This window comes from Platichthys flesus, chromosome 13, assembly GCF_949316205.1.
Source record: "Platichthys flesus chromosome 13, fPlaFle2.1, whole genome shotgun sequence".
In the NCBI taxonomy this organism is placed as follows: domain Eukaryota; kingdom Metazoa; phylum Chordata; class Actinopteri; order Pleuronectiformes; family Pleuronectidae; genus Platichthys; species Platichthys flesus.
The window spans coordinates 19,681,643-19,696,417 of record NC_084957.1 but is presented as its reverse complement, the minus strand read 5'-3'; the positions used below and the strand labels follow the sequence as shown (position 1 = coordinate 19,696,417).

The window sequence follows — 14,775 nt, the reverse complement described above, 5'->3', positions numbered from 1 at the left end:
TGCGTCCATTCGGGGCGACTCTTGACTGCCCTTGCTAATGGACGGCCGGGGCTGTGAGTTGGGTGCCCATTGCTGTGCTGTACCTGCTGTACATGAAAAAAACCTGAATCATTGTCTCATATTTTATATGTTAAAGGGGACATATTATGAAAAATCCACTTTTGTAGTGCTTCTACACGTTAATTTGGGTATATGGCATGTCTACCGTCCCAAAAACAACTCCCGCGATTAGTTGTAGTTCCTCTTTGTAAGAAACCATACGATAGAGTGCGTCGAATGGGAATACGACCAGAATTGACGTCACAGACGGTCTACATGGCAAGGTGTGACTTCATACACCTGAGAGCCGGACCCGTCTCACCGGCTCAGGGTTCCCCACGTCTGCAGGGTATGTCTCATTTTCATCATTGATCATTATCGATCTGTGACAAATCTCCAGCCTTTGTGTCCCCTGTGTGTTTCCCGCTACGGTTAGAAGTAGCGGGCTAACGCTAGTTTGCTGCTAGTTTGTTTAAAGTTGCAGCACTTTCTGGAATGGCTGCTTGTGAACGTATTTACAGCAGTATTGCATATGGAACCCCAGCCGGGAAGCATCGGACTGGGAGGTGGGGGGAGAGATCCCATTTTCGGGACAACGGACAGCCTCTCCTGTGATGCCCGGGCGGCGAAGTGGAGGAGGAGGAGGGGGACAGAGAGCTGCGCCTTATAACTTTTGTGCCCGTACAGATTTGCTCCACGCACCCCGAGCTGCACGAACCGGTGACGGTCACCAGCAGCTCGTTGCCGCCTCCGTCGCTCGCTTTAAAATAAACTCATACGCATGTTTTTAAGTGCATTTCGCCGCAAAAGCTGCAGCGGTGTTAGCCTCAAAAGCTGTAGCCCCCCACGATCCCTTTTTCTGTGTGTGTCTGTGCGCGCTCAGAATATATGCCCTGTAGGAATAAATATACACATACAATTATATAGTGGATACACACATATCTTATGCATGTATTTAAATAATGTACATCTTTATCAGAAGATGTAGTAGTTTGAAAATTGTAGCTTCAATGAAGAAACAGGTCAATCTGAGGAAGGCTTTTTAGACAGGGTAAAAAGGCTGCTGTTTTAAATTATCCTTGTGGTATTTTGACCAAAAAATGTTACAGATATTTCATTAAGACCCCAAGGAGCCATATCAACTGTGGTGAAATGGGCATAATATGTCCCCTTTAAATCAGTCAACCATGTAATGTATCCCGTGAGGAAGGAAATAAACATTTGAGGAAGTGAGCCCTCTCTTTTCCTGTCTAGCACTGTGTTATACCAGACTGGCGTTGAGACTTGCTCCTCCCAGATCACATGAATGAGGGACACTTCGAAATAGCAAATGTGGCCATAATTTCCCAGAACCCATGTAGGGCCTTTTTTTCTGGTAAACACTTGTAGGTCAAAGCACAGGGGGGAATCTGAATGTGAACCGAATGTGACCCGTGTGGTTAATGGTGACTGTGGCCCAAATACCACCAGACTTTTTTGTCAGAATTGGCGCCTTTGGATGACAGGGAGTTTTACTATGACTCACTAGTGGCAAACAGATAATAAACTCACCAAACCCCTACATCACAGCTATCACAGCTACAATTTGCATAAAGGCTAAAAAATATAATTAATTAAATAGGAAAAGAATAAATAAGTTATAATCACACAGTCACTGTTATATCTACAAGGGAATTCGATGAGCACATTGATAAGATATGTAGTGTCATAACAGTCCACGGTAGGGCAGCATTGGTCCACTGCTATTCAGACAACTGACAATAACAACACAGCATTTAGGAAACAAAATAACAGTAACAATTCGATTTTCAAAGTAAGTATTATGTATATATTACTGCATACTTTACCATTCATTACAAACAATAATTTGTGGCATCACTGCCAATTCAATTTAATTAAGAAATGTTTATTCCAGAGAATTATAAGTTATTTAGATTTTCTTTAAAAGGTATTTTAGGGTTGTTTCATCATCAAGATTATGATTCTTGAAGCATGAAATTTAGTCTGGAGAAATATGATGAAGATGTAGGTTTTTTTAATCTTTTATTTTTCATAGCATTTATGAAAAAGGGAAAAACAATAAACCAGATAAAAATACAAAAACATGACTTTTCATTTTCCATAGAGCATTCAAAAAATATAAATAAAGTAGATAGTAGATAACGTAGGCTCATACAGTTGTTTAAATGTTCCCAAATACTTAGGTCGGTATTCATAATAGTGCATAGAAATTAGTGGGTAAACTATAATACACATCATGCATGTTGTAAAAAGAACTCCACCGTTTACTTGGAACATTTAGTAGCTGGATGGACAATATTTAACTAAACATTCCACTCTTTCAAATATCAGTCTAAATAACGAACCTTTACAATAGTAAAAATTCATGTATTTATTGATAAATGTAAAGTATTTAGATTCTCACCGATTTAAATTGTAACCAAATATAGTTAATTATACTTTGTATACTCTGTTACCCACAATATACACACCCACACCCACACACACACACACACACACTGTATCACTCTTTCACTGTAACCCCAGCACATGTCCACTGTTTGAGTGGCGTTGCCAGTTTGCTAACTTGTTTTGGAAAAGTTAAAATTTTAAATCAACTTAGTTTTAAGTTGATCTGATAGTTGGAGACTATTCAAAGTTTCTCACGGGGTTTGTGGACAGCAATGAAAACATAGAGATTTGTGCTGAAGACGTTAAATTTATATGTATTTTTGTGTTGTGGAACCTAAAGGAAATCTCACTCAAAGTCAAGGTCATCAAATTCTTCCTGCTGCTAAGCAATAGCTAAAGAAAGCGGACAAAACCCTTTACACTGACACAAGGTAAAAGATTACATATTTACATCCATAAAACTTTTAAAATTTTTAAATGTCTATACACACTGCATTTTATTATTTACTGTTCAAGCTACTTCTCCACCCAGATTATATTCGAAGTCAAAGTTTTGGCACATTCCACGCAGCCAGTTCTCTGTATCTGAGCCATGGTGTCCGGTGACAGGCAGGCGACACCAAGTGAATACTAAACCAGCTCACAGAGAAACTCCTCCCGATGCTGCCCCCACGCTCGCCTCCTCCCTCTAGCACCTCCTGTCCAGAAACTGCAGGTTGATTGGTTTAGCAGGGCAGAGCAGGGTTCTGGTGATGGGCTTCACCGTCTGTCCAGTGGGGTCCGGCCTCACCTCGTATCTCTTTATCAACTTAAAAAAAAAAACAGAGAGAATCTTTATCAAGCAGAACAAAGTTTTGGCTGGAATTACTTTGTTGATGTGAGATAGTAGAGTGAGACAGTCCACGTTAATGTTTATGATTAGCAACCACTAAACAGCTGACAGAATCACAACTGGGATTTTTGATTTGGTCCAAAGTGGGACGACTGCTTTTTGATTTGTGCCGAGACAAACAGAAGAAGAGCAGCCGGGCTACTGTGCTCTGGTAGGGAGGTTACTACAGGTCAGTGCTGCTCCCGGAGAGCATCTAAAAAAACAACTGATTACCTGGGAATAAAAAAACACGTTGCTGTTTAACCTGCTCAGTTAAGCTGCTGCTGGAGTCATAGGTCACTAAGGTCAAAATAAATAGATAATACAATTAAACCAAGTAAGAATAGTTTTAAAAAGTAATTTACGACAAACTTTGTTGTAGTAAGTTAGTTATTTAGACATTTAAAACAATTAAAACAGTATTTTTCTACATTATAACAATTTCGTATCCAATAAATATTTGTATTTCAGTACCACAGTATACTCCTATGGTATTATGTATTTATACAGCAGCCTCCACTTATGTTCCACAGAGGAGTTTTACCTGTTTACACCTTGATTACCCATGTGCAGTCTACCCTGATTTTGTGTTTGTTTTTGCATCAAACAGACACAGAGCAACATAGGCATCACATGTTCTTACCCTGGACAAGAGGAGATACATCTCAAGTTCTGCCACTCGTCGACCCAGACACGCCCGGACCCCAAAACCGAACGGCACCGACCCAAAAGGGTGATGCTTGACCTTCTCCACCTCTCCACGGAGCCATCGCTGTGGTCTGAAGGTGTGAGGGTCGGGAAAGACGCTCTCGTCATAGGACACAGCGTAGTGGCACAGGTGAAACAACGTCTGTGAGAGGAAACCCTTGTTCACTCATTTTCATCAAAGAAGCAGAAAACATACTGGACCTAAAAAAACAAACTCTACTATCAGCCAGAGATGCACTAAAAATAATCATATTAAAGTTCCACATGCATATTGTGAATAATTATTTTGCAAAGCCTGCAACACTCATTTAAATCCCTCAAAGGAAAAGCAAAAATTAAAATAAAACTTTCATTTTATTTTATATAAAAATATTTTCAAAAAAACTAAGTTGAAAAACAACAAAACTAAAACTAAACAAAGACATATTTACTCAACACTTCATACAAACAGGCCAAACCTCTTCAGAACTGTTCGATAGAATATGTTAAATCTAAATAAATGTACATTTTTTTAATCAAAATATATCAAGTCATTTTCAGTCTTAAGTCCGAAGATTGAAAAGACCAAACTGAATATTTAGTAAATACTATATGGAAAATAACACTCTCTCATCAACCATGACATATCACAAATTCTCACATTTTTGGGGAAGACGTAATCTCCCACCACAACATCTTCTTCAGCAATGACGCGGGCGTTTCCTGGCACCACTGGATACATCCTGGTGAGCACAGAACAGAGCCAGGAGGCGGTTCAGGTTTCATTCTCTTGGAAAGAAGCTAATTTTGCCACTCTTACGATATTAGGATGTGTTTAACTGAGTTTTGTTTACACATTAATTGTTTTATTTCCTGGAATTCATCTCCTGCTTTGTTTCTCCTTCTGATCAAACTTCAAAAGTCACTTGGTGAGATTTAGTGAGAATAGTTCTTCTAATGTCACCTTTGGCAAGAAATTGAACAATAATCTTGAAACTACATGATCACATATAATAAACTTTAAGCTCCTCAAAACATTCATACCTGATGGTTGTGGTTTCGATATACAAAAGTAAATTTAAGATGTTAAAAAACCTCAACTTGAAAAAGGTTAGTTACTAGCAGCAGCCTTGGTCAAATTATGCAAGAGGTGATGTTGGGTCCTTCAAGCCCGCGCAATCACACTTTAAACAGGCAAATAATCCATCCAATGTCCTATTGATAAAATGCATTGACAAAGATGGCATTATCCATGTTACCGTAGCGTCTCCCTGATGATGGCCTTCAGGTATGGCATCTGAGCGATGTCCGCACTGGACGTCATCTTGTCTCCGGGGCAAACTCCTATCACTTCCTGGTACAACTGTTCCTGGATCTCTGGCAGCTTTGCCAAGTGGTACAGAGCCCAGGAGATAGTGTTGGAGGTCTGCAACCGAGAGCAACTCGCACTGTTATCTGTTGCTAAAGCTGTCAGGGTATGAAGTGGTATAATCTTTAAATCAATGCAAAACTATGAACTGTGTGTTAACAATAGTACATTCAAGCCCCTTGTAGCAGGGATATGTTTTTCCTTGGAGTAAATCACTAAATGTTGCGGGTCACAGGCCACACATGCAGCTTGAGAACATTAGAATAATGTTTTGCTATATTTGAAGAAAAATGGTTGTTAGACCAAAATACAAACACATTGAAAACTAGCAAATTTTAGACGCTAAATCTTGTGTTAGAGGAAACTCATCGAGGACATGATTCCTGTCCACAGGCTGTGTGAATGGTAAATTAAAGGTTGTGGTGCACTTACGATATAATTTTAAATTAAGATTCTATATCACATGAAATAAAAGGTCTGTTGAAATTATGGTAATGATTTTATGAGTCTAAGTTAGCGACCTTTGTGTCTTAATCTTGGAAAACCGTCAGGATGGTTTATGTGTTTCGTTTTTTTATTGATGCTGGTTTCTTTCTCTGTTTTATTGTACTTGTCTTGTAAGCCTCTTGCTGACTGGACTTGTCCCTTCCACAGAGTGAACACACACTGGGTCAACTTACCGTGTCGACTCCTGCCAGCAGGATCTCAGTCATGCTTGCCAGAATCTCAGTGATCGTCATCTTGTCGCTGAACAGCAGGTGTGTGAGGTACGCTCCCTCCAGCTGCTGGTCTAGCTTCACCTTCTCCTGGATCTCCTCCATTTTCTTCTGCACCAACTCCCCAGCTAGAGGACACAAAGAGAAATGTTTTTTCATTTCTTAGGGGAGAATTAGGAGTAAAAAAGTAGTAATGACTAGGCCTTCCAGGTACTCAAAGCTGCTTTACAAAGAAATACAAAAATAAAACACCAATGACAGAAATTAATAAAGGAAATGTTGCTATGGATAATGAAACTAGTGGTCTGAATCAAAACAGTTTTTTAAGAGTAAAAGGAGATGGGCTCAACACTTTTCGCCATTGGATGGCGAAATACTGTGAGGGATCTTGTTCAGACTATGGTTCAGACACTGATGTGGGTAAAAGAGCAGCAGAATCCAGAAGAGTCAAAGAGTCACAAAAAAACTAACGTAGGAAATATTTAACCATCAATTACCATAGGTAGTCAAAACTAAATGGACAAAGGACAAAAATGTAGAAGAATGCGGGAGTAAAATACAAGTCATGAAACTTCTTGCTCTACAAAGACAGCCTTTAAAAAAACTCCTCAAATCAGAGACCAGGTTCACATAAAAGATTGATTCACTCTTATTAATCCACCAAAACGTGGCCGCACGTCTTTATCATCTGAGGCAAACACACCAGCAGGGCACTGGAGCAATAGCTGAGACACAACCCTTGCTCTCGGCTCATATTCATCCCCTACAGGAAGTTTTGGGATGACAATGAGGAGAAATCACCATTGACAAAGTAAAAATCTGGATGATTTATTCATTTGCAGATTAACAAAAGTAATTTGATCTCCTCAGCCTTCCTGCATCGGGTCTCTAAAGTGAGACAGTAGTAATTTAACCCACTTCCCTCCTCGGGTCATGGGCAAGACTTTGTTTACATAAGATAAGGTCATCACTCTTTTGAAAACCCAACTAATTGTCAAGTTCAGGCTGAAGAGGCTCTCTCTTTTTAACCACCCTCAAAATAACAGTGAAATAAGGCACCATAAGTAGCCACATTGCCCCTAAAAAAGATAATAAAGGTGAACTCAAAGAAAGTCTATGATTAAGGGGATAGTAACCTGCTCTGCTTTGATTTCCGGAGGTTGTCGTTGCTTACCGACTTTGAAGAGGTGATCCCAGGCCGCCACAAACCGTTTCCAAGCGGGAAGGTATGGCCACGCGGACCTGGGGAAGAGGATCACGACCTGCGTGAGGTGGAACATTTCCCCAACAGAGGTAATGAACTTTTTGGTTTCCTCAGGCAACACCTCGTTCAAGCAGCCCATACGTGTCTCAAACAACACTGAACAGATACCTACATTCAAAAAATTAGAATAAAAGGAATAAAAGGTCATTATGAATATCATGAATAGAATTTAATAGGTCATGCACAAGTATGAGATCTCCCTTAATCCCAGAGTTTATACACTATGACCAAAAACATGTGGACACTTGAAATTTACACGCAGGGGTAACAGTACGGACCAAAGTCCTTCACATTCCTGGTTTCAGGTTTTCCACCAGATTTCCACCATCCAATTAAGTGGCTAAAATTGACTTCCACTGACTAACAAAAACAAAAAAATGAACATATCCTCCTTGGTGGAAAATGCTAATTGCAGAACTAGTGGGTGGAGCCGTGGGCTCGTTCCTTAGTCAGTGTTTAACTAAGCTTCATGTTTACTGTTCCAATTTTAGCTTGCAGGGTTGGCTCTATTCTAACTATCAGCAAGCAAGTAAACAAGCATGTTCACAGAGTTGCTCGAGTTTCTAAAATTGATCATGCCTGAGGGAGGGTTTGTAAAAACTGTTGTAACAAAGTCTTTGGTTAGAGATCATGGAATGCACCTAATCCTCCCTGTTTGATCTTAGCAGACACTGGGATCAACCCCACAGTTTATCTCTCTGTATCTAATCAGCAGACAAGGCCAAAAGACTGTGCAACCGTGCCTGAGTGAACACGCCTGAATAACTTCACGTTCACTTCCTCTCCAGATAGTTCATTCTCTGCTCCAACTACATAAAGTTACAAACGTTACGAAACACTCAAGTAAAACTCATTTAAAGCTGTAAGATCTAATCCAGGAGTGAAAGAGTCAAGGACAACTGCAGTGAGGTTGTTTGCACTTTCAACTCCCAGACTGGCGTAGGATTGTTAACAAATAATAAAGAGATAAACCATCTAGAAAGGTTGAAGAGAAGTTGGATGCTTTATCATCTTAACTCGTAGCCGTCATTCATTGATACATTACTTTTCGTCTTTTCTCAGTGTTCGTTGGAGTGGCTCCCCAAGAGGAAATGTTTGACAGATACAATTTTTTTTAACGAAGGTTGACAGAAATAAACAAAAATTCAGAAAACCTTGTTCCATTCAACGTGTGATTAATTATAACATATGTGCACATGTGCAGTTACTTTTCATTCATGTTAGACTTTGTAAATCCAAGTGAAACGTCTTTCTCATTCCTCTACTACAGTGTATATTAATTCAACTTTTTTTTCCACATCTGATGAAAGAAAACTACAGATTTGTTTTACTGCCGACCTTCAAAAGCAAAATTGTAGAGTTCCTCCGTCAGATTATTGACCATTACTCCCTGGCCGTCTTTCTCCCTCACCCAGGCCAGTCTGTCGATAAAATCAGTCACCACCTCGTTGATGGTGTTAGTGTAGGAGGAAACGTGTTTGGGTATTAACATCCGCGGGTTCAGGATACTGCGGATCCGCTGCCAGTTGGCACCCATCCTAAAAAGAGGAGGATAATAAGTGGAAATGAGGCTCCAGTTCCAGTTTGGGGCAGATCTGTTCATGTACACTGAATTTAAAATGTACATAAACTAAAATGAAAACCCAATCTTTTCTATGACCTCTCATTGTGGAGGTCACTAGATTGCACACAATTTTTTGAAAGCCATCCAATTAATTCTGCAGAGGAAGTTTGTTATGGTGCAAAGGCTTCAAATCACGAAAAATGGCCGCTCAATTCATAATGGTAGACTTTCTCTTGGGCGTAGGGAAATTACCCCAAGATGTTTTCTTGCAGATATGGGCATTAGCCAAACAACATTCATCTGAAAAAAAAATTCTGTCATGTTAGGTAGTTCTTGTCACACTGATGCATGTTCAAATGCATCAGTATATGCACAAATATTTTCATCAGTTTGGTTTTACTCTACTTAGTTAGTTACTTAGGTCATGATTGACAGCTGCGACTGACTCGCTATTGCCTGTGCACATGTATAGGTCGATACCTTGATAACAAAGCTCCACCCCTTCATAACTACCTCCATGGCCACACCTTGAGCTCACTCGGTTGCTGACTATAGTCTGTTGACATTATGAAATTAGGTGAAAGTGGCTCCTAAACACATAACCAGAGGCACGGCTGGTTAAGCTTATTGGCTAACTATAAAACAAACTTTGATAATGACATTACCCGTGCTTCCATAGGTGGGGCTTCCTCTCTGCCTTGGACTCCCCTGGGAAGGTGCGTAATTTTGTCGCTCTTCTGACTTTCATTAGTTTTAAGTTGTAAATAACATCAGAAGTTAGTGCACATGTTGTATAATGTTGTTTTAATGATTTCATGTTAGTTTTTTGTGTTGTCAAATATTGTATTAATGTAAACCTGCATGTGATGAAGAGGTGTGTCTGCTGTGTAGTGGTGCTGCTAGTGTAGGTACTGTTAGCAGGCTTAGCGTACATTGTGTTGTTAGGGGAAAGCTAAGTAAGGCTATGTATGTTGTACAGGGGACGAGCACGCAGTAACTTCATGCAGACACTGCATAAACTCCACAACTGCAGGTATGTAAGTTATGTATGTCTTGTTGTATTATTTATTTAGGCTAACACGTACGTTAGATTGTCTAATTTATGTAAAGTGATTTTATTTACTTTATTTATTGAATTTGTTAATTATTTGACTTGATTTTACTAATAATTATTGTATAGTTATTCATTGAGTGGTGCTCTCTTCGCCTTGGACTCTGCAGGTAATTTTCACCCAACGTTAGTGATAGAGGGTAGAATATTTGTTGAGTATAATATAAGTTGTAAATGACGCAGGGAGACTGTGCCTTACCCGGACATGTCCCAGGAATTGCTGGACCGAAGAACAAGTTCCAAGCTCTATTATTTATATTTTTAGGAATATTTTTTTAACGACCTAATTTCCCCCTAATTTCAGAACCCCCCATGATACCTATTTTTTATCGGGTGTATCATATCAGGTAAAATGTACCCGACGTTAGTGATGGTGTTACTAATTGTACGATAGTGCTCTAGGGGTTAAAGAAAAAAAAACTTTTACAAGGCAGAATTGAAAACACTACATTTACACACCAAATAGTAGTTGGTTGTTTAAAATCTTGTGTGTGTGTTACCTTTAAAGCCAAGAAACTGATCATGACTAATTCTTGGATGTCCACCTGACCCACTGCAAGCATCTTATAAATGAAAAGCATCGGGGGAGTGATGCACACCATGTACTGTCCAGACAATGCAAAACATTTTAAGATTGTAAAAAGGCTATTTGATAAGCTCAATGTATTTTTCAATCTATTAAGCTTTAGGTCGCATCTACAGTCCTACTGGACACAGAGACATTCATTGAGCTCAACATAGTTTCATAGTTTTATTTTCTAATTGTTTTCTTATGATGCTGAATCATTTTCTGCTGAGTTTTAAATCGTCTCTCTAGACCGGATATTCACTGAAAAAGTGTTGTTGGACTTGTCCTCTGACTGTCCTGACAGACAAAGGTAAAGCTAAGAGAGGTTCACTCACTCGGTCAGGGGTCCATAGGCCTGGTTCCTCATCTCTCGGTACAACCTCCAGACGGGCATGTCGGTCCGGATCGGATGTTTCCCCTCCTGCCTCAAAACCTGCTCTATCAGGTCTGCCTGAGCCACGTTCACCAGGGTCAGAGGACCTATCTCCGACTTCCACAGCGGACCGTAGATCTTGCGGTGCTCGATCTTTGATCAAACGATACGAGTTAATACATATTTTCTTGTGGGATAGAGTGTATTCAATTGATATTTTGCTTTTTGTGTGTGTTTGTGAAGCATTAACACCAAATGTTGTATGAAACCTGTCCATTCTTGTGCCTTGGGGCTGGACAGGTAGGTTCTACCTCAAACTACTACTTACTTATTTCCCTTCGTTTAATTTCCTTTTTCTATAAACCTCTCATCAATACGCCTGAAGGGGTTTATAGGCTTTCATTAGCAGGCACAGCTGGCATCGCAGGATTTCAAGTTGCCGAAGCCTTAATGTCCCTTGCAATTATTTCATAAATATCTCAAACAATCTTAAAATAAATACAGGTTTCCATGCACCAATTTAAGAAGCTCTGGGGGAGTCCAATGGGTAGAATGCCTGAGGATGATATGCTAACTTAAATTCTATCTATTTTTATTATCAGCATTTGTGTTATAACTACACTTGTTTAGTTTTTTGCTTTACTTCTTCCATTGTCACTTGCATTAACTTAAAATCAAGTCATAACACAGCATTTATCTTCATATGTCTGTGAACCACTTTTAAACAGGTTTTTGAAAGCACAATGTAAATAAAGTTCTTTTAAATGTTTTTGTATTATTACAGCGTACTTGTACTGTGATAGCCTCTGGTTGTCTCTGCCCTGGATGACATCGCATCGCTCAGGGTGGGGGGGGGGGGGCGTGGCGGCGGCGGATACCAACATGGAACCAACATAACGGTGGTCCGTCTGACGCAAGCATTGAAAGTGACAGGTGAGGGCCGGTGCGTGCCGGCAGAGGTGGGATTCCAGCCTGCTGTGCCTCTGAGCTCCACCAGTTTGAGAATCACTTGCATAGAGTGAGATGGCGGTTTAACCTTTTTCTATTTTACTCTAAATTTTTCCTGTTTTTCCTTAATTTTTTTAGAGCATGCCCTGCATCTGGCAGGCCCTCTCGGGCCCGCGGGCCGTATGTTTGACACCCCTGCTCTATTCTATGGGCTTGTGAGCTACTTTTGAAATGACCCAATCAACATGATCTACCGTTCTTTTTTTCCTTGTTGGTATCCGCCGCCACGCCCCGCCCCCCCGCACTGAGCGACACATGGCTGTTGAGGCCATAGATGGTTGAGGCGCACTGACAGCAGACCGCCCCAGTCGACGGTCGCAACACATGCATGCGTGATGCGATCTGCCCACACTGCGATCTACTGGTAGATCGCGATCGACGTATTGGGCACCCCTGTTTGACTGGAGTATGTGCAAGTGTCAACAGTGCTTCATTTTTCCCACCCACCCAAGGTGAGCTAAGACCCGCCCATACCCTGCCGCTGATAGGCTGCAACTCAAGAACTTCCTCGGCTGGATTAACACATGGAGACTGATGATTGGTTAGCGTTACAGCCTGTGTAGGTCCAGAGTCCAACTCGGGTAAGGATCGAAGTGAGTCAGTGTGTTAGAGAAATGTAAATTTAAAATATATTATTATTATGACTTATTAGTCTTTCATGATTTACATGTTGTTGGTTCTGTAGCTTCAATTGTCCAGGTCTTGATACAGATGAAAATGAAAAGCAGCAGCAGGCTGTCAACAACATGCGTGTTCATGTAGACACGTATCAGTACTCACCTGCATCTGCTGAGTCGTCTGGAAGTATCCCTTCACAAAGAGCCAGTACAGGTTGGTCAAGAGATTGGGTCCTTGCAGCTCGTCCATGGCTTTCAGTTTGTTGGGGGCTCCCACCACGGAGCTGCTGCTGCTGGTGCTGGGGTCGGCGGAGCTGGACACATATCGTCGGTGGTAGTCCGGGCCCAGTCCCGCTGTCGGTGCCCCCATCCCTGTGCCATGCTGTGGGTTCAGTCGCAGTCCGACGCTGGTCAGAGTCCTGCGCAACATTTTCAGCTCAGGGTCGGTGTATTGTGTTTAGTGTGAGAGCACTGCCCCCCCTACATCACAGCTATCACAGCTACAATTTGCATAAAGGCTGACCCCCCCTTCACGTCAGGGTCCCATGTTTCTTGAAAAGTGCTTTTTCTAGTTATGTAGGCTAAAATGAAATAAATAAAATAGGAAAAGAACAAATAAGTTATAATCACATAGTCACTGTTATATCTACAAAGGGAATTCGATGAGCACATTGATAAGATATGTAGTGTCATAACACTCCACGGTAGGGCAGCATTGGTTCACTGCTATTCAGACAACTGACAATAACAACACAGCATTTAGGAACCAAAACAGCAGTAACAATTAGATTTCGTAAGTATTATGTATATATTACTGCATACTTTACCCTTCATTACAAACGATTTGTGGCGTCACTGCCAATTCAATTTAATTAAGAAATGTTTATTCCAGAGAATTATAAGCTATTTAGATTTTATTAAAAAGGTATTTTAGGGTTTTCTCATCATCAAGATTAGTGATTCTTGAAGCATGAAGTTTAGTCTGGAGAAATATGATGAAGATGTAGGCTTTCATTTTTCACAGCATTTATGAAAAAGGGAAAAACAATAAACCAGATGCAAATAAAAGTAAATGACTTTTCTTCTTTCCATAGAGCATTTTGTTTTCACTTAGTTGCCTTAAACAAATCATCTTAAAATATAACATGAGAAAAAGGATATTTTTTACATCCTATGTTTTTCCAAAACATCGTTGAAAAGATATAAATAACTTAGATCGTAGATAACGTAGGCTCATACAGTTGTTTAAATGTTCCCAGACACTTAGGTCGGTATATATAATAGTGCATAGAAATTAGTGGGTAAACTATAATACACATCATGCATGTTGTAAAAAGAACTCCACCGTTTGGTTAGTTTGATGTGTAGCACGCTGGCTACAGCTGACAAAGCTAACAGGCTCATCATGCTGATCACTTGGAACATTTAGTAGCTGGATTTAACTAAACATTCCACTTAAACTCTTTTAAATATCAGACTAAATAACGAGCCTTTACAATAGTAAAAATTCATGTATTTATTGATAAATGTAAAGTATTTAGATTCCCACCGATTTAAATTGTAACTAAATATAGTTACTTATACTTTGTAATTGCAATATATATATCTATGTTAAATCAACATGTTCTGTTACCCACAATATACACACCCACAAACACACACTGTAAATCCTACATTCATTGTAGCCACAGGACTCACCTGAATCTGTTGAGTCGTCTGGAAGTATCCCCTCACAAAGAGCCAGAACTGCTGTAGGTTCAGTCGCAGTCCGACACTGGTCAGACTCCTGCGCAACATTTTCAGCTCAGAGTCGGTGTGTTGTGTTCATTGTGAGAGCTGCAGACACAGACACAGACACACGCACAGACTGACTGACTGGCCCTCCTGCTGATGATCTGTAGACTATGATACCGACCTAAACAGCAGCAGACTGTAGAAGCACCTGTGCTGCTGCAGTGCAAAGGTTTGAAACTGTGCAAACTGGAAGCTTTAATAATTCAACCTATAGAATAACTGACAGCCGCTCCGGCAGCTGTAGAGACAGAAGATGAACACAGAAAGAACTCAACTGCATGTGTAGTAGTATGTCCACACGACGATGACGTCACCTTATGATCCCGCTCTTAAGGGGAAAGTTACAGGAAACTTAAATTACACTGATGAGCTAAAGATTATC

General features: G+C 40.3%; 1 protein-coding gene and 1 long non-coding RNA gene across 2 annotated transcripts; one reads left to right on the top strand and one right to left on the bottom strand.

Moving 5' to 3' along the window:
• Positions 1–2,065: 2,065 nt before the first annotated feature.
• On the bottom strand, positions 2,066–13,067 carry LOC133967276 (sterol 26-hydroxylase, mitochondrial-like). The gene is made up of 9 exons (XM_062402626.1): positions 12,763–13,067; positions 10,937–11,127; positions 8,697–8,896; positions 7,269–7,466; positions 6,059–6,222; positions 5,269–5,435; positions 4,671–4,752; positions 3,966–4,172; positions 2,066–3,259 (listed from the first exon to the last, which is right to left on the bottom strand). The coding sequence occupies exons 1-9, from the start codon at positions 13,027–13,029 to the stop codon at positions 3,140–3,142; spliced, it is 1,596 nt and encodes a 531-aa protein (XP_062258610.1). The 5' UTR covers positions 13,030–13,067; the 3' UTR covers positions 2,066–3,139.
• LOC133967277 (uncharacterized) lies at positions 4,049–11,042 on the top strand. The gene is made up of 6 exons (XR_009924028.1): positions 4,049–4,160; positions 6,001–6,145; positions 7,254–7,387; positions 9,602–9,638; positions 9,902–9,955; positions 10,906–11,042. It is a non-coding gene; the product is annotated as an uncharacterized LOC133967277 (long non-coding RNA).
• Positions 13,068–14,775: the final 1,708 nt, after the last annotated feature.

Excerpts from the sequence above, each read along its gene's own strand:
- LOC133967276 (XM_062402626.1), bottom strand. The coding sequence starts at position 13,029 with ATGTTGCGCAGGACTCTGACCAGCGTCGGACTGCGACTGAACCCACAG. Across the intron at positions 8,897-10,936 it reads GCCTATGGACCCCTGACCGA|GATGGGTGCCAACTGGCAGC; the intron begins GTGAGTGAACCT and ends TCCTCTTTTTAG. Across the intron at positions 4,753-5,268 it reads ATCATCAGGGAGACGCTACG|GATGTATCCAGTGGTGCCAG; the intron begins GTAACATGGATA and ends TGTGCTCACCAG.